General features: G+C 38.8%; 4 protein-coding genes and 1 non-coding gene across 10 annotated transcripts; 3 read left to right on the forward strand and 2 right to left on the reverse strand.

Moving 5' to 3' along the window:
- Window positions 1-3,360: 3,360 nt before the first annotated feature.
- On the forward strand, window positions 3,361-3,432 carry TRNAC-GCA (transfer RNA cysteine (anticodon GCA)). The gene has a single exon. It is a non-coding gene; the product is annotated as a tRNA-Cys (tRNA).
- Window positions 3,433-3,513: 81 nt separating this feature from the next.
- LOC103328596 (mediator of RNA polymerase II transcription subunit 4-like) lies at window positions 3,514-5,550 on the forward strand. 2 transcript variants are annotated; one of them, XM_008230996.3, is made up of 3 exons: window positions 3,514-3,654; window positions 3,976-4,087; window positions 4,209-5,550. In XM_008230996.3, the coding sequence occupies exon 3, from the start codon at window positions 4,239-4,241 to the stop codon at window positions 5,427-5,429; it is 1,191 nt and encodes a 396-aa protein (XP_008229218.2). In that variant the 5' UTR covers window positions 3,514-3,654; window positions 3,976-4,087; window positions 4,209-4,238; the 3' UTR covers window positions 5,430-5,550. The 2 variants fall into 2 exon arrangements, with proteins under 2 accessions (XP_008229218.2, XP_008229219.2); XM_008230997.3 differs by having other exon boundaries at window positions 3,545-3,654; window positions 3,967-4,087.
- Window positions 5,551-6,757: 1,207 nt separating this feature from the next.
- On the reverse strand, window positions 6,758-16,163 carry LOC103328598 (uncharacterized). The gene is given in 20 exon segments (XM_008230998.3): window positions 6,758-7,116; window positions 7,198-7,444; window positions 7,576-7,980; window positions 8,118-8,451; window positions 8,612-8,721; window positions 8,824-9,099; window positions 9,518-9,809; window positions 9,944-10,134; window positions 10,232-10,330; window positions 10,332-10,882; window positions 11,156-11,211; window positions 11,456-11,598; window positions 11,717-11,818; window positions 11,904-11,968; window positions 12,591-13,224; window positions 13,347-13,504; window positions 13,579-13,705; window positions 13,824-14,063; window positions 14,204-14,515; window positions 14,607-16,163. Coding segments are annotated over 20 exon segments (5,775 nt in total). The 5' UTR covers window positions 16,014-16,163; the 3' UTR covers window positions 6,758-7,090.
- A 2,189-nt stretch (window positions 16,164-18,352) lies between these two features.
- LOC103328621 (granule-bound starch synthase 1, chloroplastic/amyloplastic-like) lies at window positions 18,353-20,907 on the forward strand. 5 transcript variants are annotated; one of them, XM_089050186.1, is made up of 10 exons: window positions 18,353-18,454; window positions 18,806-18,865; window positions 18,952-19,052; window positions 19,146-19,255; window positions 19,340-19,583; window positions 19,691-19,867; window positions 19,977-20,168; window positions 20,260-20,346; window positions 20,435-20,563; window positions 20,650-20,907. In XM_089050186.1, exons 1-10 carry the CDS (start codon window positions 18,448-18,450, stop codon window positions 20,764-20,766), a joined length of 1,224 nt encoding a protein of 407 aa, XP_088906312.1. In that variant the 5' UTR covers window positions 18,353-18,447; the 3' UTR covers window positions 20,767-20,907. The 5 variants fall into 5 exon arrangements, with proteins under 5 accessions (XP_088906312.1, XP_088906315.1, XP_088906316.1 ...); XM_089050189.1 differs by having other exon boundaries at window positions 18,359-18,454; window positions 18,802-18,865; window positions 18,955-19,052; XM_089050190.1 differs by having other exon boundaries at window positions 18,359-18,454; window positions 18,802-18,865; window positions 18,958-19,052.
- A 365-nt stretch (window positions 20,908-21,272) lies between these two features.
- On the reverse strand, window positions 21,273-22,441 carry LOC103328599 (large ribosomal subunit protein P1-like). The gene is made up of 4 exons (XM_008231000.3): window positions 22,289-22,441; window positions 22,068-22,145; window positions 21,641-21,850; window positions 21,273-21,534 (listed from the first exon to the last, which is right to left on the reverse strand). Exons 2-4 carry the CDS (start codon window positions 22,134-22,136, stop codon window positions 21,481-21,483), a joined length of 333 nt encoding a protein of 110 aa, XP_008229222.2. The 5' UTR covers window positions 22,137-22,145; window positions 22,289-22,441; the 3' UTR covers window positions 21,273-21,480.
- Window positions 22,442-22,858: the final 417 nt, after the last annotated feature.

The raw sequence follows: 22,858 nt of genomic DNA on the forward strand, positions 1-22,858 counted from the left end.
CGTCTTTTCTTGTCGTCTTAAGTAAGACTAAGACGACGTAATGTATTTGTTAACCGACGTGGATTATTTTTGTTAAACGTCGTTATGTGTAATATAACCGACGTGGATTTGGTTTTTTAATTATAAATAGGGTTTTTTTTCACGGGTGCTTTCAGTTTTAGTATTCGATTAGGGTTTCAACTTCTTCTTGCCCCTTTCTCTGTCTCACCTCATCTCTTGGGAGGCAATTGTTTGAATGTTGGTTTGTGTGTATGTTTGTGTATCTGATTCACAAACATACACACATCACCAATTTTCAAAAAATTGTCTCTCTGATTGCAAATCTGTGGCTGCCGTCGTGAAGTTTTAGGAGGCAATTGTTTGGATGTTGATGTGTGTGTGCGTTTGTGTAGATACACAAACGCACACACATCATCCACTTCCAAAAAATTGTCTCTCTGATTGCAAATCTGAGGCTGCCGTCGTCAAATTTCAGAAGCAATTTTTTGGATGTTAATGTGTATGTGCGTTTGTGTATCTCAAAGACACAAATACACATACATCATTAACCTCTAAAATATTGTCTTTCTGGTAAGATTATGATGAGCAACAGAGTTCCATCTTGTAAGATTTCCTAACCCTTGTGATCTCAGAAAAATCTGATTATGTCGGCGGTTTTCTATATAAACCGTCGTGGTTATTTCAATTCTTGTCATTAAGTAGATCTACCGACGTAGGATAACAAAATCCAAGAAATAAATTGTTAAAAAAAATTCTTATTCAGACGACGGTTTAAATATAATGTATGACGTATAAAGTGGATAAATACGACGTTAAATTGTATAATACGTCGTTAAATGAAAACCCCAACTTGGTGAGATTTAAAGATATCATCGTAGAAATACGAGAAAGACGTCGTTATATTTATCTTTGCCGTAGTTGTACATTAATTTAATACGGCGATATTTTGTATTTTACCGCCGTGGATTTATTTGTAATTATACGGCGCCTTATACGAAAACTTGGTCGTGTTAATTTCTGGGTAAAAACGGCGGCTTTTTTTGAAATCGTCGTCTTTACTTTCTACGTCGGTCGGTTCATAACTTCCGCCGTTATTTGTTGGCTATGATTTTACCACTTGGAAATCTTATTTCAATAAGACGTCGGTTTTTTAATTAGGTATGTCGTGTTTTAGGAACAGCCATTTGAATCTCCATTTTTCATTATTACACGGCGGTTTTATAAAACCGTCGTCTTTTAAAAAACAACGACGGTTTTCACTTAGACTGTCGTTTTTTTCTGGTCGTCTTTTTCACTTTTTGTAGTAGTAGAAATATGAGGATTTTAGTACATTGGAGCACGTAGTTTCCACATGCATCGGTCATCAACACAACCAACTTCAAATCTTTCTTTATTGGATCTCTTCACTTTGAACTCATAATTTTTCATCATAGCATCAATACCCAAGTTTGTTTTTATATCCTCCTTAGTCCCATACACTTGACCTACAATTATATATCCACTTACATTGCATAGCTATGACATGTCTGATCCATGTACATTGTTTTTATCCTTGTTCTGAGCATTTGGTTTGTTGGAGTTGGGTTCATCATAGTGCACATTGATAGTTAGAACATCATCACACCCATGTTTTCACGAGGCAAGTCATTGAATTCAACATTATCTTGGAACACATTATCAACCTCTACATGTAGCATATTCTCAAATTGCATGTTCTCACAAAGCAACTCATCTAGTTGTGTTGTTGTTTTCCTCTTCATATTATCAATCCTCAATTTCTGCATTTCCCAAGTCATTTTCTGGATCATGATATTGATCATTATCTTCTAAATCAGCTTGAGTACCCAAATTGAGGTCCATTGGCATTGGTTGATTGTTTCCACTTCCATAAGAAAATATTTTACGCTTCAATGTAATGCACAATGGAATCTTGTAAGTCCTTGAAAGACTTTCAAAAATAAAAGCTCTCATGTCATCATCATCAACTATTTCTGCAGGCCATGCATTCATTGCATCATATATGACTTTCATAGTTATCTCATACTCATTTCGGTCCACATTCACAATGTCATATACCTTATTCCGAAGCTCCTCTATTGTAATTTTATCTAAAACAAGTAGTCCTTTAGTTCTGCAATTTTTGTACATTGAGTTAACCCACTTTCCATTGTAGTTAATCAAAATTCTCAAACTAGACATTATCCTGAAAGGTAAACCAACATAAGAAATAATACAATACACTTTGAGAAAACAATGTTAGACCATATGTGTGTGTATATATATATATATACATTTTGTTAGAATAGCAAATATATATATGATTTGTATATATTTTTGTCAGAATAGCAAATCAGTAATCATGTGCCATTTGGGCCTACCATAGGAGAAACACTCACAACACCCATGAAACACAAGAAATAGATTTACAGACAGTTGGGTTTATCTTTCATTCATTTATTTATAGTGTCAAAATCATCTTAGTGCAATGGTGTTTTTTGTTTTGTTTTTTAATAATGGTTTTAAATGGATTTTCTTTGTGTTTACAATGCCACATATTGAATTTGGTTGTTGATTGAGTGCTTCATACAATATGGTTCTCAAGGAAATGCAATTTGATGTTTTAATCAATTCCATTGGTTAATGATGAATATGGCTCTCATGCATTGTAATTTTTATCTTTTAAAGGCATGAATGCCTCCTATTATATATATATAAACTATGGAGAGGAGAATTCGAACTCGAGTGCAGAATAGAGAGCACATTCATTCTAGTCAACTTGACTAAGTTCATATACGCATTCTATTTGATACACTAGATTATGCACAAAAGCATTTTAGAGGAATTAGTATGCATGTCTCATAAAAGAGGTGCTTCATTTATGATTTCTTCACCTATGTAAAGAGGTGGGATGTGACCAAAATAAAGCGACATTTCAAAATAATAATAAATGTCACACTTTTTTGGTGTCAAATATAATACAAGTCACTTTGTTTTTGCCAATTTTTGTGAAATTATAAGGTAATAATATTGAGTGTGCCCGACCAAAACAAATAAAATTTGAGCTTGACTTAGGTTGTATAGAGTGGCATTATTTTACTTCACATCATCGCTACTAATTTTAACAAACAAACAAATATTTTATTGTTTGAAATTGGTTTATCAACACCTTTCCTTTTTGAGTTTACGATGCGAAAAATAAAATTTAAAGAAAATAATCATGAACAAAACAGTTTTGTCTTTTTATGTTTACCCAAATCCTCCTTGTGACCATGTGGACAAGGATGAGGACTGCAAACACTTTTGGTCATTTCAGCTGATATTCTTTTCATTTAAAGTTATATATTACCTTTAGTACCAAAGGGGTCCATAGCTCAGTGGTAGAGCATTTGACTGCAGATCAAGACGTCACCGGTTCGAACACGGTTAGGCCCTCCCAATTTCGAAGTGTTTTTTTTATACTTTTTTTCTTCATTTTTCATAACATTCAAACTAAGTTGGGCCCACTCATCTCACCCCAAGCCCATCCATAGTCAGCCCACTTCCGGTCCATTTGTTATTTTTTCTCCTCGCAATTGCAAACCATCTCAACTCTTCAGTTCCAATTTTCTGCGCTCTTCCCTCCCTGTCACTCTGTCTCTGGCGAAACCAGCTGAGGTATAAACCGACTCTCTTTCTCATTCTCCATTGCTGATTGAGCTGTTTCTCTTAGTCACAATTTTTCTGTTTTTGATTTTATGATGAAAGATTTGGGTAGCTTTGGTTTAGTCTGACTTGGGTGGTCTATTTCGGACGTGGGCGAGTTCGATTTAGGGTTACCGAGAAATTTTTCCCGGTTTATAATTTTGTTTGATCTTGGCATCTCGTTGTTTTTCCAGTTTTGGGTTGGATCAAGTTCGTTAAACGATTGCTTCAACAAATTTTATTTATAAATTCAGAGGGCCTGTTTATGTTTCTAAGAAAGTGTAGATTTTGCAGCTTTTTGAGCAGCTGAAAACAAAGAAAACGGGATGGTCCTGTAGCAAAGCAACACTGGGGCTCCTTCATACAGCAGCTTCTAGCTCGCTACTTTTGTTTCTGAATTCTGTTGGTGAGTGTCCTTTTTCTTTTAATTAATTTTGGTTCTCCATGCTGTGAACGTTTGTCCTTTGGCTTATATGGTATTTCTGTTATTTATCAAGTGTGTAATTTGTTCAATTTCTTGTTGGTAGAATGCTTTGAGGAAACAAGTGAATCCCAAAATGCTGCAACCCCAAATTGTACAATCCCCAGCTAGGTTAGGCCTAACAAACCCCACTTCACCCTCTCTTCAAAACCCTACCCCTCCGAAACTCCCTTCACAGCAACCCAGTCTCTCCCCAACCCTTCTCTCTCTCCTCGCACCCCTCCCTAGAGCCCAATCCCTTCTCGTCCAAATGGCCTCCCTTGCCTCTAAACTCTTTGAAGTTTCGCCAAATCGATCCCTTTGGCTCAATGCATTCCGTGGGTCCTTCCCGACCTTTCTTTCTTCCCAATCCCAATCTCTGCCCTCAACCGCACCTGACTCTTCTCCTTCCTCCACCAAAGAGATCCTGTCCCAGTTCACTGCCCTTCAAACCCAACTCTTTGAGGCTGTTGCTGAACTCCAAGAAATTCTTGATCTTCAGGACGCTAAGCTGAAAATTGCACGTGAAGTGCGGTCCAAGGATGCTGCACTTCTTTCTTTTTCCAAGAAACTCAAGGATGTCGAGCAGGTTCTTGATAATCTTGTTGATGATTACTCTGATTTTAGCCGCCCCAAAAGGACAAAACAGGAGGATGGTGCAGAAGATGATTCTTCATGCACCACCACTACTGTTGCATCTCAGTTGAATTTATCAGATATTTTATCATATGCCCACCGGATAAGCTACACAACCTTTGCACCACCAGAATTTGGGGCTGGACAAGCTCCTCTTCGTGGGGCACTCCCGCCTGCCCCACAGGATGAGCAAATGCGTGCTTCTCAGCTATACAATTTTGCAAACCTTGATGTTGGTTTACCTAAGACAGTCGAGAGGGAGGAGGAAACAATTCACACAATATTAGAGGCCCCGCGTCCTGAGCCAACAGAAGCCAATCAACTTCCCAAGCTGGGTGCACTCCAGGGTCTACTTCCTCCAAATATCACGGTTCCGTCAGGTTGGATACCGGGGATGCCTGTGGAGTTGCCAAGCGATGTACCTGTGCCCCCACCTGGATGGAAGCCTGGGGACCCGGTGCCTTTGCCCCCACTTGGATCTGCTCCAGCTCCCAGGGTCGAAGAGCAACAATTACGGCCAAATGCTCATCAACCATTACCTAAAGCACCTGCAACAATACAGGTTCAGCATGTTCAGCTGGATATTCTGGACCAAGACGAGGATAGTAGTGATTATACTAGCGATGATGCAAGCTCAGAAGACGAGGATTGACAGTCAGCTATGGTAGTGCATAGAATTTTACATATTCCCTTTCTGTCTTGATGTATATGCAGCAACTTTCTAGTATCTACTTGCATTTCCTTTGAATCTCAATGCGGGCATTTCCTTCTCATTTCTAAGTTGGTGAATTTTGTTTGGCTTTACTTTTCAACAAGTTGATTGGTAAATCTAATTGTGCATTGGCAATCTTTAAACTTGAAGTAGCGAAAGCAGCACATTTTCTGATGGTAGAAATGTCATAAGCTTTTACAAATACCATTAAGCATATGATTTCTACATGACATGTACTCTTCTCTAGAATCCATCTTAATGAAGTATTTAAAAACACGAAGGAAAACTGGTGGATTGTGTTGGCAAATGTGTAAAATCCGATGTTTTTGCAGCACCAGATTTTTGTGCCTTAAGCTTATAACTCAAACAGCAAATCTGGTAGTCACATGAGTTGATACGGTTTCAACAGGATTACACTTGTATAGTTTCCATGAATTTAAGTGCCTGATGGAAATAATCTTTTTATCTGGTTGCTCGAGGGAAAATTAAAGCAAAGAACATGTATGTCTGAGAACTTCAGCTAAGAGCATCTCTAAGGGAGATGTCAAATTAAATTATTATTTTATTACATTTTAGTGTTGATTCATTTTTAATTAAAAAGAAAAGTAAAGAAAAAATAATAAAATATTAATTTGACATCTTGCTTTTGGGATGTCAAAAATAACATATCAACCTCCAGCCTTCATTCCACATCAATTTTGACATATCGGTTGGAGTGATGTGATATGTTATTTATAGCTGTTAAATGTTTATGTGGCACATTTGACACATCGATTGGAGATGCTCTAAGGCTCACAGACAAGTTTGTGTTTGCAATAACTCAATTTAGTATATGATCCATTTGTTGTGGATGAACAAATTAGGCAAATGCTACTCTGGTTTGTCAAGGCATCTTGAAATTGTTATTTGGTGTTTGCTACTTGCTACTTCTTTCAAAATAATATTCAAACAGTCCTGAATGAATCCTAGCAAAGTTGAAAATCGAGAGGTTTGGTTGTTTAGCCTGTGAGTTTTGAAATCTCAACACCATGTTCTTGTTCTACCTTCTCTACGTCTTAAACCTTTTTGGCTTTCCCCCTTGGGAAAAAAAATTTCGTTGATCTGTGTTAGTAAGAAAATAATAAATAAATAAATATATATATTTTTATATTTTTATATTTTTATATTTTTATATTTTTATATATTTTTTTTTTCTAAAAAACGACCTCTAAAAGTTAGCTCATTTTAGGCCTAAAAAGGAAAAAGAGCATTCTCTAAGACAGACCAAATCAACCATCCAAGATAAAATATTGCTTCATTACTGATGGATTGTATTTTGATTTCACTACAAATGCCAAGTGCCTTTCTATGAATCATATACAAAACTGGCACTACTTTACAAAGTAATTACAAGTTTACAACAGCTTTAAGTAGAGACACAAATTAACATAGAAAGAATTACATGTAACAGAGGAAAACGAAGTGAGAGAGAGAGAGGGCGGGGGAGTGTGGGGTGTTGTTAAAAACTCAGCTAAAACGGTACTTAAAGATATCAGTCATTGTATAGCCTCCGCAGAATTCCAACTCTAGTGTTTTTGTTAGTTGTGTACATGACGATAATCTCACCGCTTGCTGGTCTTCTCCTTGCCTGGAAAATGAATCCACGCGTTAAAACTGGACACCTTCACAAATTTGAGAACAATTACATGAGAATGAATTACATACGTACCATTACTGAATATGTTTGACTTTAAGGGAAACCGAAGAGATGACCCATTTACTTTTAGCACCCTGGGTTGCTTGGATTTACTTTGTTTCCCTATTCTCGCAAGATCACTGCTACTTTCTGCTGGTGAAAGAACAGTTCCTTTCTGAACCTTTTCATGATACACAGCTGGAGGTGAAAGCCTCAGTTGAGGCATGTTTTCAATCTCAACCAATCCTCGGTCTCTCTGCAAATTGGTCAACATCTCAAACTGCAACATCCAATTCCAGTTTTTCATTAGTTTTCAATGTAAGACCAGTCCACAAAATAGAAATGACAACGACAACAACAATGATAAAACAAAATGACGATTATGACAAAAATGATATGACAATGCCATACTCGAGATATTTGGTGAAGCCCATAGGTATTCTCTGATGCATTGCTTTCATGTGGGTGGACAGTTGTTCCGTGTATTTGTTGGGTTCTTGAAGAAAACCCCTTCACTAAACTCTTCTCTGGAAGGACCGATTTGTTTTTGGACCTCTCAGATTTCTTCTTAGGCATACAAACAGGGCATCCGGAGGACGAGCTACTACTTGATGTGCCATTCTCCAAAACTTCACATTGAAGATGTGTTGCATGACCGCAATTGAAAATGCGAATGTAGCTAGAAGAGTTCTTGTCAAGAAGACAATCACATATACAACATATTTGACTCCGAGGGGCATACCCATGAGAGGCCCCCTTCTTGAGTATGCTCATAGTGTAGAATGTATCATCTTCTATCAGTGACTTGGCAGTATCCTACATAACAGATGAAATTATTTAAATGCAATGAGAAGAATGAAGAGGAAGTTGACTGAACAACAATAGCAACCTTCACAAGAGAAAAGGAAAAGTCACATATCCACTAAGTCATATGAGATATAAAGATGATATACCAGAATTCTTCTTTCGAAGCCATATGTGCTAAGCATCCCCAATATTGTGAATTTAAAATCACCAAATTCCTGGCTACCATTATCAGAAAGTAGTTTGGACATGATGGTTGGAAGGCGAACATAACCTATCATGCCCTCAACAATCTCCTTGATGAACCGAGAGAACACTTTTCTTAAGATATGTGCGCCTTTATGGAGCTTTGAGATTCTCCACTCTATAATAAAAGCCACCTCATCCTCTTCTGATTCCAATGACTCAGCTACCACTGTTTTAAGATCGTCTCCTTTAGATACTCTTCCAGCATTAAGGGAATCCGTTAAAGGCTCACAAAACCTGCATTGAAATTTGGAGGATTATTAGTCTTCAAAATATGCACGACCATGTACTTTAAGACTACAATAATGCTGAAATCGGGGAGTGAACAATAGTCAGATAATCATATGCAAGGAAAACTTGGTGGGAAAGAAAATTGAAAATTTGATTTTTAACTTACGAGTCCAGTAATCTAAACCAGAGTGCCTCTGATTCATCAGGATTTAAACGATGGGTGTTCCGTTGGCACAATCCAATACAGGCATGCAATATACTGTTAATGTCGCTCACCTACATGAGAAAGATTACGAATAATATATAACTATTAAGTGAATCTATAGAAACATAAAAATTAAAACTTAATCACATGCTCTGATTCAAATAATCACGGACCTCCTCCAATTTTAAAGCATTGCTGAAATGCTCAGTACGTGCAGAACCACTTGATACCAGACTTCCCACAGCAGTATCAAGCTTGATAAATTTTACATTGAGGGTGGAAAGTGTAAGTAAAAGAGCACTGCCAACATCACCAACCCTTTCCAACAAGAATGATGCAGCATCTGTTATCCCATATTTCTGGCACAGCCGTAAACAGTGTTCCACGCGATAGCTATCAAAAGTCTCTAGGAATTTGAGAACTGAATTGCGCTCATACTGACATAACAGCTGCAAAAGCAAAAGCAGCAAAACATTTAGAACCTGAGGTGGTATCATTGTGATTTCATCATAAGTAGTTGCTGAACATAATCAAATGGGAAGTAACACACTAAGAGGGCAATGTCATGGACAAGCTTTATGGTACAGAAACCAGGGTAGCCACGAAACACACTCGCTCAACTCTTTCAAGTCTTGTATTGAAAATTTGGCAAAATGAATATACTGACACAATAAGAACAATATTATCTCCCTAGCCAGAAGGAATAATCATTCAACTGAGCACTTGACTTGACAATATCCAGGAAAACAAATGAATCACAAAGAGAATATGATGAAACTGAGACACAGGTTCATTCAATAAAATCAAATTAGAAAGGAAATTAAAAATTAAAAAAACAAGATGTAATTGTACAAACAAAGTGCTCACCTCCAGATAAAGTTCAATCATATCATCAGTCACATTAACAGGATTGTTACGCAAAAGCTTTGGGAAATCACAGATCCTTTCCAAGTAAGCCTCAACTGCTTTTGATTGATCCTTCACCCTCACAAGATCATCTTTTCTTAAACTTGAAAAGTCGAGTGTGCCAGATAAGTGAACCTCAATCACCGTTTTTAAGTAAAGGAATAGGCTTTTTGGATGGGAACGAAGTTCAGAGAGGATATGTGAACCTTCTTCACTAGTAAAATGGTCGATAACCAAGACGAATGTGCCTTCTCTGCATAGAATAAGAAAATATTTGTGATTGAATAACTGAGAAGGAAGACCTCCACTGAAGAAAATAACCAAAATATTAATTAACATGTGAAAAAGGGAAAAGAAAAGAGAAATTCAAGATAACTACGGGATAACCTGTTTAAGTCAAAAAGCTCTGGAATTCGAGAAATTACTTCTGATCGAAAAGTGGCGGATTCATTGTCAGTCAACTGTAATAATGTTTTGTTGATAAAGGAGAAGGCATGAATGGGTTCATCTACATCTTTCATGTAGCAATCCAGAGCAGCAAGATACTGATGCCTGCTGTTATGAATTAGGCCACAAACCTAAAAAACTCCAAGAGACCTTCTAGTGAGTAATCTCAAACTGAATGAACTGTAACAACATGATACTGACAACATCATAAGATATTGGTAAATTTACCTGGTAAAATCGTGCTTTCTCACATAGCTGTAACACATAAGATGAATCCCAATCAGTCTCAGGCACTACCTCAAGAAGACCAAGAACCTGCTTCTCTCTGTTTTTTTGAAGTTATGGTATCTCCAGAAACCCATGATGGAAAGTTATTCTCTGACGTCAAGTACTCCAAAATTTGAGACAGTACATGTCTCGAGACATTAGCTCTTCCACATGCAACATAGTACGCAATAAACTCAAACAGATGACCAATGTCTTTCTTTGAAGGCCACTCTACTGTTGATGCAGTCTCATCATTGCTAGGAGATCCATCTGTTTGGGAGATGCCCTTACTAACAATATGAATGAGAGTATCTACTGTATTTTGAACCATTGAATTCTGACTTTGAGCCATCGAATTATTCCCATCTGGCAGCTCCATATTTGCATCAGCTGAATCATGAGAAGAAACGTTGGGTTTTGAGATTTCATCTTCAATGAACGCACATCTCAGAACGTCTAAAGTAGCTTCAGTATCTAGCTCCAAGAGAAAATACAGGTTAAGATATTCTCCTCCTCCTGCTCTTGAATTAGGAGCATCAGAACCCTCTAACAAAAATTGCAGAAGTTCTGTTCTGAGAGATGGCAAGCGTAGAGGAGGAATTGTTCCCTGTCCTGCAAATGGAGATAATTAATGCAAACTCTCTTAATCAGATTACTTGAGTTAACATCCAGCAAGAAATGAAGCTATGCAAGTGATTCAAACACGTGTTCCAGTAGAAAAGAATGTTACTCTTCCTTCACCACTTCATATACTGTAAGATTTATATCTCTTTTCTATGAATTACTTATTTCAAGACCCACACAGCCACTTCTAGATGGGATTATTACACAGAGGGATATACTTTGACATTCCAATTAAACAACTCCAATAAGTGAAGTCCATACCCGGTGGAAAAGCAAGGCCTGAAAAACAGTACTTCAAATAAACTAGCATCCGGTAACTGTAAACAAGAACAAAATAAAATAAGAACACTTAAAAGCCTCATTGGAAAACTGACAAAATGCAGCCAAGAAGTAACATGAAATAATGTGATATGACTCATTATATTCTTTCAGTAGGATAATAATAAAGGAGTAGGGATGATGCATGATCAAAGGAAAAGCAAACTAAAATCGCACTATAAACTACATATAAACTTTTCAAACTCAATAGAACACAAAGGAAACGTATCAAGACAATCATACCCAAGGGCAGTAGCACCTTCTTTTTTACTATTTTGCAAGACCACCAACAGTTCCTCTAAAGGTGACCTGAAATCATCCAAACCTTTATTGAAGAGATACACCAGAGCACTATACAATCCATGCTCCCGGCATAACCTAACAACCTACAAGAAAACATAATACATTATCTGTGAGTCAAGGTGAAAACTACAACAAACAAAACCAACGCAACATAAAAATAAAAAATAAAAAATTATAAGCAAAAATCTGAGAAGTACAGACCTGATTGAAATCCAAGGATGAAATATCCATGTGGAGAACACATTGTTCAACACGCTGTAACCATCCTTTGCGGCTATAATGCTCTACCAGCACTTGCATAATCTTCAGAAAAGGGAGAAGGGAAAGAACATTATTATGTATAACATAGCTGCCAATACAGCCAAAAAGCTTGAACATTATGCAATACCTCAGGTGGAAGAGAACCAAGCATGTCCTTCAATATATATGGCTCCAACAGCTCCAAAAATGTGTCTAAGAAAATTTTAAAAGAAAAATATTGGTACCATGCAATGATGGATAAAAATTATATGTGTATGTAGCTTCAAGCTAAAAAACAATGCTGCAAAAAACAGCTGACACAAGCCAAAAGGAGATACACCATTCCTAAAACTTAATTGCATTGATCTATCATACGTCAAAGTATTAGTCCAGACACCCTCAAAACATGAAAGAAAGTTAACATGCGTGGTTCTGAATACTTCCAATAAAATTATTCTAAAAGAAGAAAAGTTCAAGCCTATAATGCAGGACGTATGTTATTCACTTCATCCCTCTTTCAGAAAAGAATAAAAAATGCCATTCACTTCAGTATTGAGCATGACACTTATTATGAGTTGTGGTAAGACAATTTATTTTGTGTCTTGTTGATGCAACACAGTTACACATTTTAAAAGGTCATTCTGACTCAACCATATGTGTTTAGCAACATGAAGTTCCCTCTTCATAAGCATATGAACACCAAAGGATGACTCTCATATTTATTTTTTTCATTTCAATAAAAAAAATTTGTAATCCAGAAACCCAAACTTCAGCTACCAAAACGCATGAAGTTAACAGAAGGATCAAATGCAAAAACACACTGGATTGAGAATACCTCTCTGTTGAACAGCTACAAACTTGGAAAAGATTTCATCAAAAAGTATGTCAGTCCTCTTGATATGGACACAGAATTCAACTGCGACTCCACCGACACGGGTGTATTGCTCTTTTATTTCAGAATGCACAGAACTGCTTTTGCTGTTTAAGTCGTCAACTTGATCCATAATTCCAATTTGGTTGCCTAATGCTACAGATATATATGAAAATACTTCCTCTACATATGACAAAAGTAACTCAACCAGGTAGGACTTTATGGCCTCCTGTACAGCAACCAGAGTTCTGGGAAGGTCAACAACACCATGAGCTTGGCCATCATAAATTGTCATTGCCATGTTCAAGGCACCCATCCAATCACCTGCTCTCCTTAAAACTTGAATTCGTTCCTTCCATGGGAGAAGCCGGGAAACAATAAGATGCATAGGTCCAAGTACATATACAGAAGCTCCTCTTACAGCTACACAATTGTGATAAGCTTTTTCAGGATTCCCAAATATATTAACGAAGTGAGTATGATAAGCAATAAGATCGTCCCCTCCAAAACTGTCTACAGAAAAACTTGTTTGGTGAATTACAGTTCCATCCTTTGCAAACAAACAAAGTTGTCCAGTCATCGTAAGAACCACCAGCATCTGAAGCCATAAAACCTCAAATTATGCTCATTCTATTGTGAAGTAAACAAGACTCCTCAACCATTTCAAGGGCAGAAAAACATAAATTCAGTATGACAGAAAACGAATAAACAAGAGCATACCTGATCATCCAGCCAAGCCACACCTATGGCTGCACTTTCAAGAGACCATTTACCATATACTTTCAGCTCCGATTTGACCAGCTTTGCCACCTGAACTTTTCGATCCCAAGCAATTGCAAGTAGCGAAACTCTTTCAACTACTTCAGCAGGCATATTTTCTACCCAAAAAAAAAAAAACCCTCATCTTAGGAAGCTGTCAACAGGAAATTTAACAAAGAAAGTCAATCCTTACCAGTATTAGCAGGTAAACGGCGTGATTGCGTTGTACATTTCCAAGCAGTACAAGGCATGGCACCCTCCCGAACCCCATCTGGTTTTGAAAGTTGTGCATAGACTTCCAAATTGGGGGTTAGTCTTACCTGCAACAAAGACATGGCATCAACAAACTGTGAAAGAAAGTATTTTACAAAGAGGCAAGCATTAATTCCCAAAATAAAAGGTACATGGAATTCACGCTATCATCTGAGGGCTTCATACCACCAGAGCAGTTTGATGGGTGACAAATACGACCACACCTTCTTCAACCAAAGAAGATCCCTCATTGAAGAGTTTCCAACTTGCATCTCCACCCACCACTCCCCCCATCATACCACCAATACTGCTACCTGTAACTGCCCCATTTCCCTGAGCAGATTGTGAAGCCCCTCCAGAGAATTCATCAAAGAGGAGGGGTGAAGCTGACAGCACTGTGCCCGTTCTTTGTCCATCAAGAAGGCACTGTTCCAATCAACATCCACAAGATCAGCAAGTTTGATAGAATTGCATTGTTGAATATCACACATCAGCTCAAAAGCAAGCAATTTTAAACACAATGCTACAGGAATATATCTAAAAACAATGCAAATAAAAAGGTTTACCTGTGTTTTAATGGAGAACCTATTAAGCAGGGGAACCACAGAGAAAGAATGTAACAGTACCAGACCCTTACTATCACCGGTAACCGCCTTAAATTGACGTGTAACTTGAGAATCCTGCCCCAAAAACAATGTATGTACAACTGGAGCTGTATGTTCTCCAGTAATTACTTTAGCAACCGATGACCTCTGTACATCCCAAACTGTAATGTGACCATCAGCATAACCCGCTAAGAGCAGGTCCCCTTGCTGATTGAAGCATATAGAAGTCACTGCAGCATAAGATCGTTCTCCTTGCAATCCAAGAATTAGCATCTGGAACATATATAGCATAGTTTGTTAACATGTAGTCACCTATCTCTCTGTCATAGGAAGTTAAAACTAAAACACAGGAATGGAAGGTAACCTTTGCATCCATGATATCAGCATTATGAGCAGAGTATTTGCTAGGGATAACAAGAATAGCACCTCTTGCCATTCCTATTGCAATGTAATTACTATGAACCGCCAAGACTTGTGGTGAACCATGATCACGCCGTAATGCTGGAGCTGAAAGGGTCCTGGTAATGGGATTGTTAGCATCGACATTGAAGTATCCCAATGTGGTAGACCCTCTCCGAACACCCTCAAGCCTCATGGGTTGAGCAGCAGCACCTTCTTCCCAATGCAAAGCAGTAGAAGCTTGCTTCTTCTCTAGCTCTTCAGCGATTTCGAGAGGCTTTTGCAATTTCTTTTCAGCTTTTTTACTAATCCTCCTGCTCTCCAACTGCCCAATTCTCTCCTCCACAAGTTGAGTGATTGAACTTCCCAATTCACCATCATCATCACTATCACGATCATTATTATTGTCATCATCACCACCACCACCACCCTCACCGTCATTCTCATTACCGCCAGCACCACCATCACCAAGACGCTCCTCCTCACTATCACTATGTTTGGAACCATGACTGTTTTCATCTATATCTTGTATTTCTGGTTGACATTCCTCTACAACCTCAACATTATTGTTAAATTCATTATCTTTAACATCATTTGCATCTAAATTTGTCAAATTCTCATCAAAACTAACATTTTTCACTTCTTCCGGAGCGTTCCCAGCACTTACTTCGATACCTTGAGACGTTTCCTCTAACTCCCTCTCCCTCTCCCAAACCCTACCTTTTCTCAACAATTCATCACCAAAATCCACTTCTCCTTCATTTGAATTTGACTCAGTCACTTCAGAAGAACTTCCTACATTCGTATCATTATAAGAATTGGACCTTACCTCGGATTTATCATCCAATTCCGTACTCTCCAGAGCCTTCTGGAAAATTCCACTCCCGGCACTCCTCTTCGATTTGATCGCGGCCGCGTGTGGTGTAGGCATCGACCTCGAGGCCGCCGCGGCAGCCGCGAGCGCCGCCCCTGGCTTCGCACTTGTTCTCATGCCTCCAAGCAACCATGGCGACGGCTTCGAAACCTTTCCGACCGGATCGTCCGATAATTCGCCGGACTTGACCCGAGTGTACAAATTGGGCCTCGGCCGGACTTGACTGGACTCGTCGGATTTAGTGCTGGAGACTGATTCGGCGTCGGTGGGCGGATGTTGTGGTTTGGGATCAGATGCGAGGCGATGGATAGTGGAGGGCGGGGACGATGACACGGACAAATCGGAGTCGTTGAGGATTTCGTCGATCGTACGGTGAGGGACAGAATTAAGGTTCTCGTCGTCGTCTTCATCGTAGAGGGAAAGGTGCGAGTTGAGGAAGGAGTCGAGGTCGAATTCCATGGAAAATTGTGGTTCCAATTGAATCAGCTTCTTGGTCATGCTGGTGCAGCCAAGCTGCTGCTGCTACCAGGAGCGGACGCACCAAGGGACAGGAGGGGTCAATTGAATGCTGGCGTTTGGCTGTGGAGGTCGCAGGAGAGCAGTTGCAGAACCCTTGGCCAGCAGTCTGTTGACCCTTGGATGCACTGAACGTGCTCGATGGAAGTCCCCAAAGACAGAGCGAGAGGTTGGTTGATGGGTTACTGCGATGGTAATGGGTGGGTGAGTTTTAATTTTGGACAGAGAGAGAAGGAAAGGCAAGGTAGAGCAGAAATTTGTGTTGCAACCCAAAGGAGGAAAATCAGGGGCGGACGCACCAAGGGACAAGAGGGGTCAATTGACCCCTTGGGATGCCGGCGTTTGGCTGTGGAGGTCGCAGGAGAGCAGTTGCAGACCCCTTGGCCAGCAGCTTGTTGACCCCTTGGATGCACTGCGATGGTAATGGGTGGGTGAGTTTTAAGTTTGGACAAAGAGAGAAAAGGAAAGGCAAGGTAGAGCAGATCAAAAGGAATTTGTGTTGGGGTAGAGCTGATCAAAAGGAAGTTGTGCTGCAACCCAAGAAGAGAGTTCGACTGGAGAGAGGAAAAAAGAGTGTATATTTGATTCGTGCTGTGTCGTGCGTGAGCTAGTCCTCCCTTTTTTTTTTTTTTTTTTTTTCTAAAGGCCTATTTTACTTTGAAAACAAAATAAAAATATGACTTAAGTCTTCTGATCAAACGTTAATTGATTATCACTTTACTGCGAAAGTTAAAGAACTTTGTCCCTGGAAGGTTTGATGTTCGCATTCTCTGTTAACTCCATCCAAAAGTCCGTTAAATTTGATGATGTGGCAGGGATATTTTAATAATTTTGTGCACCTATATTTTTAATTACTTTAAAAAATTAAAATACAAACATAAAATTGAAAATAAAATAGATTTTAGGAAAACAAAAAATAAAAAACAAAAAAAAACCTTCTCCCCCATGTCGCACCAAATCCATCCCTTCCTTCTATGTCCTCCTCCCTCCCCCCAACCCACAACCCACAAACCATCCCTCTCCTGTGCAGAACCAGGAAAGCCATCGCCTTTGAGATGATGAAGCATCCCAAAACTATAATTGCAGGAAAACGACAAGCTGTAATATTTCCTAAAAGAACCATTTCCCAGATCAAAATAAGTCCATATCACCTCAACTTGAAATATAAGAATGTAAACAACAATACATTAAAGAAATAACAAATTCAAGCATACTCCATTCGTTTCTTTCAAAACTTTCAAAAGCCCAATCCGAATTTGAGATTCCCCCCTTCCCTGCAACCCAAGCTATTCCCCCAAAAAAACCCACAACCCACCCTTCCCTGCACAAAACCCAAAACCCATCGCCCTCCTCCCCAGCAGCCCATTCTGCCTGGGCAGAACCCAAAACCTACCCCACTGATTTCTTCACCTCCCCTTTCCCTCATCGAGACCCATCGTCCCCTTCCTATGGTTTTTTCTACCCCACTCCCACAAAACCCCAGCCCCCATACCCATACCCATTTCCCTTCTCCTCGACCCGTGCCCCTCTAGTCCATTTTCCCCATCGCAACCCACCTTGCAGAGAGAGAGAATTCAATTTTTTAAAGTTTTAAATTTTATGTTTGTATTTTAATTTTTTAAAGTTATTAATTTTTTATTAATTTTTTATCCATGTTGGAGGTGGGCTCCACTCAAATTTGTGAATAAAAAATCTAGATGTAAAAAATTACTAAAACACCCATGCCACGTCATCAAATTTAACAGATTTTTGGATGGAATTGACGGTAGAGAGCATTGTGGAACACCAAATCTTGGTCAATGGGGCAAAGTAGGTCACTTTAACTTTAAAGGGATAAAGTGAGAATTAACCAATGTTTCAAGGTGCTAACAATAACAGACATGCTATATTATATGTAGTATTTTTTTTATTTTAAAAAAGAAAATGAGAGGTTTTTTTGTTTTTTTTTTAATTTTCTTTTTCAAAGTGGGGGGTTGGGTTTGTTTCATTTAATTTTTAAAAAAAAGATAATTGTAGTCTCTATACATTATAATTTTATTCTTTATAAAAAATAATATTCTCTTTTAGATGAGATATAAACAAAAGTACCTAAAATTATTAAAAAATAAATTATTTATGAAGCTATAATGCAAAGTTTTAAAAGAGAACCCGTCATGTACTTGAAATTTGGATGGAAACTATTTTTCTGTTTTTCTAGTGTTATTTTCTACTAAAAAAATTTCTAAGTTTTTACACTGACTCTTGGCCCGAGAATCCTGGATCCGCCACTGTTTCCGATAGTTTTTATTAGCTGTGAAAGAGGAAAGTTATCCGCTTGATGACTGGAGTTTCAGGTTTGGGGAAAAACTGCATCCAAAATCTACGGACCCATTGCTGGAGAGGATTTCAAGGACAACCAACTTAGATTCAGCCTGCTATGCCAGGTTAGTAATCTCCATCTTCTGGGTTGCTTCCTTTTCTTTCTTTTTTTTCATTTAATGAGATAGGGGGACAAAACCCCAAAAAGAAACGACAACTAACTAATACAGATCAAGGGTTGCTTTTTCTATTCAAGTTAAGCCCCTGGAAATTATTCTGTAAATTAAGTCTTAGATCAAATATGCACTTAGTTTCCATGTACTCTTCATTTGTACATCAGTCGGTCCTTGCATCGTATATTCTTATATCCTTGCATCAGTCTAGCTGTATTTACTGATTCTTCTCTTTTTATTTTTGATCCCCAACAATTTTATGCTTATATTCTCATGATTGTATAAATTGTATGTTTTAGGCAGCTCTAGAAGCACCAAGAGTTCTGAACCTTAACAGCAGCAAATATTTTTCGGGACCATATGGTAGGCAATCTAATCTGCAGTTCTCCAAACCAACACTACTGTTTAAAATATTTGTTACATTGGTACTATGGCATTTCTGCACGCAGGAGAAGAAGTCGTTTTCATTGCCAACGACTGGCACACTGCCCTCCTCCCATGCTACCTGAAAGCCATATACCAACCTAAACGCATATACAAGAGTGCTAAAGTAGGTGACCAGTTCATTTGTTTTGAAACTAATAAGTATTCCAGTCAGCTGTGAGTCCTTAAAAACCAGTTATTTTGCCAATCTTGTTGACAGGTAGCCTTTTGCATTCACAACATTGCTTACCAAGGCAGATTCGCATTTGCGGACTTCGCACTTCTCAATCTACCAGATGAATTCAAAAGCTTCTTTGATTTCATTGATGGGTAGGGTTTCTTTGTACAGAACATAGCATAGACTGCATACTATTATATGATTGAGCCTTGAGTATGATTGGTCCAATTCCACAGCTATGACAAGCCAGTGAAGGGGAGGAAAATTAACTGGATGAAAGCTGGAATTTTAGAATCAGACAAGGTCTTGACTGTTAGCCCATACTATGCTGAAGAACTAGTTTCTACAGTTGAAAAAGGAGTCGAATTGGACAACATTATTCGGAAAGCTGGTATTCTTGGAATTGTGAATGGCATGGACGTCCAGGAGTGGAATCCATTAACTGACAAGTATATAGCTGCCAAATATGATGATTCAACTGTAAGAACATTAGTTATCATGCATTAACTTCCATGACCAGCAAGCACTCTGTATAACTTCTTTGATTTTAAGATGCAATATCGTTTGAAAAATTTGGCTTTGCTTAGGTGACTGATGCAAAGCCTCTGTTGAAAGAAGCCCTCCAAGCAGAAGTGGGATTGCCAGTGGACAGAGACATCCCTGTCATAGGTTTCATTGGTAGGCTTGAAGAGCAGAAAGGTTCAGATATTCTGATAGAAGCCATTCCCCATTTTATCAAAGAGAATGTTCAGATCATAGTCCTCGTAAGTACTGAACGTGGAAGTTGTTTCTCTCATTTTCTTGCATAATGCTTGTTGTATCACTAAAACCAACCTGTATACTATCCTCATGTGCATTCTGCAATTTCCTCAGGGGACTGGCAAAAAGCCGATGGAGAAGCAGCTTGAACAGTTGGAGATAAAATACCCTGACAAAGCCCGGGGAGTAGCAAAGTTCAATGTTCCTCTGGCCCATATGATAACAGCCGGAGCTGATTTTATGTTGGTTCCAAGCAGATTTGAGCCTTGCGGTCTCATTCAGTTGCATGCCATGCGTTACGGAACTGTAAGATGCCTGCCTCCAACAATTTCTTCCTTCCAAAATCTTCATCTTCTTGCAATAATACTAACTCACTGCTGTGCTTGTGCTTGTGCAGGTGCCAATTGTTGCCTCAACTGGTGGGTTGGTAGACACTGTTAAAGAAGGATTCACTGGATTTCAAATGGGAGGTTTCAATGTGGAAGTAAATAAATCGATTTCAACCCTTTTTTTCTGTACACAAGAACTTCTCTACTTTTGTGTGAGTTCAAGTTTCCAAAATTTCCTTTCAGTGTGAAGTTGTTGATCCTGCGGATGTACAAGCGATTGCAACTACTATCACAAGAGCCCTTGGAACTTATGGAACCCCAGCTTTTACTGAGATCATAGGCAACTGCATGGCTCAAGACTTATCATGGAAGGTAAAAAACCTTTCTTAACATGATAATCCTTTTAACAATGAATCACATTCGCATATTCTTGAACCATTTGAATCGTAATGGCACAGGGGCCTGCCAAGAAGTGGGAGGAAGTGCTGCTAAATTTGGGTGTTGCTGACAGCGAACCAGGGATCGATGGTGAGGAAATTGCACCACTCGCCAAGGAAAACATCGCAACGCCATGAAAGACGCAAGTTCAACCTGCAGTTGATCAGTTTTGTGAACTAACATAAAAGAAATTTACTGCACACCCAAAACAGACCGCCTTGTGTGCATCATATGAATGTAAAAATTCTCGACCAAAATAAGTGAAACCTTCTGTTCAATCTTGTTCATAGGCCAATTGTGAAGACCCTCGGTGATGGTTGATTTAAAAAATAAAAAAATAAAAAAAAAAAGAGAGAGAGCGGCCTAGTAGGGCAAAAAAGAGAGAGAAGCATTCACCTCACAATCTCTTCTTCAATCTCAAAGGTTGCTCCAAACAGAAGGCAAAAGAAGTTCCTTTTCAAAAAAATGGCATTTCTCAGTGACCAAACAAGATCTCAGTGATCAAGACCCAGGTTCGCAATCGATGCCAAGAAACTCAGACAGTTATACCATCATCCGACACCAAACAAGCATAACACATCGAGCAAAAGAAATTTCAAAAACCATTGCAAACCATTCAAATTAAGATTAAATGGGGACATACTTTTATATCCAGAAGCTCAAAATGAGATTGTTCAAAATTATAGTGCTCAGCAGGAAACCCCAGACTCTGAACAATTTTTCCATCAGAAATACAGAACAAAAAGCCAAAAATAAAGAAAGCCCTACTACATTGATAAGGTTAACTAGTCTCAAAAGTACTAAAAACCAGCAAACCGAAAAGTGGACTATATCTTGTTTGGAGGAAGCTCCTAATCAAACAAGCTGAATCCCATATCATCATCACTTTCTTCCTTGGGTTCCTCCTGTAAAATCAAATTAGAAAACAACAAAACGAAAATAACAAATCAGATAACCACTAAACGATCAATAGAAACGCAATTGATGAAAAAACAATATGATGATGCAAACCTTCTTCTCCTCTGCTGCGGGGGCAGCAGCAGGGGCAGCGGCACCTGCACCTGGGGCGGCAACAGCAACTGCACCGCCACCCCCTCCGGCACCGACATTCAGAATAAGGTCCTCAATGTTTCGCTTCTCGGCGAGCTTAGCGAACAATCCAGGCCAGTAGGACTCAACTCTGACATTGGCAGCTTTCACCAATGTTGCAATCTTCTCAGCCTATTACAAACCAATTAAGGAGAACCACAGCTTCCCAAAACAACATTTCTACCCTTAACACAAGTGATTCAAACAAAATCAAACCCATATTAATTTAACACATAATAAGACTAAACATGAACACACACATAAAACTTTTATTTTTTCCAGCTTAAAATGTTAAATATGAGAGGAAGCTAAACACAAATACATAAAAACAGTAATATGCGAAGGATACAGTGATGGGGATGCCATCGTCATGGAGGGCTAGGGCAGCGTAAGTGCAAGCAAGCTCTGAGACAGACATCGTTTTTCACTATAACCAACAAACAACACCCAAAATTATTTCTTTTGTCATGAAAATTGAATATTGATATTCATCAGATTTAACAGTGGGTTCCAGTTGAAGGTAGAGGGCGGTACAGAGGGAGGGAAGTACAGAGAGAGGGAGAGAGTTACCTGAGAGAGATGAGATCTGAGATGGACGGGTTTCTCTCTGAGCTTAGAGTGCTGCGCGGCTGCAAAACCTCGACACTTCTCTTCTAGGGTTCCTGATTTTCTAGTGAGGCCGGGAACCCTGCAATAAACCCCTGCATAAAAGACCTCTCATTATAGCCCGATCCGATTTTTAAGTGGGAAGAGACATTTTTGGGTTTAGGGGCATGATTCATAATTCAAGTTTGGGGCTTAGCAATAGAACACACTTGTGAAAAGAGGTGTCAAATGGCCAGTTCACTAAAAAAACCCTATTATGTTGCGGTGTCTCCCTGACTATGAAATGCCTCACAATATCCTTATCTTAACAAACTTTCAAGAAAGAATCAAACTTATATTTGTCACCATTGTCTGATTTGAGCGTCTTGATCTTTCGACCACTTTGCGTTTCAATCATCTTTTTCCACTTTAGGAATATCTTCAAGACTTCATCTTTACGCTTCATGGTGTACACACATATTCTTCTAGAGAAGTTATCAACAAATGAGACAAAATAATGGCTACCTTCCCAATATACATTCTTGGAAGGTCCCC

The sequence above is a fragment of the Prunus mume genome, linkage group LG4 (assembly GCF_029339155.1).
Source record: "Prunus mume cultivar Tortuosa linkage group LG4, ASM2933915v1, whole genome shotgun sequence".
Taxonomy (NCBI): Eukaryota; Viridiplantae; Streptophyta; class Magnoliopsida; order Rosales; family Rosaceae; genus Prunus; species Prunus mume.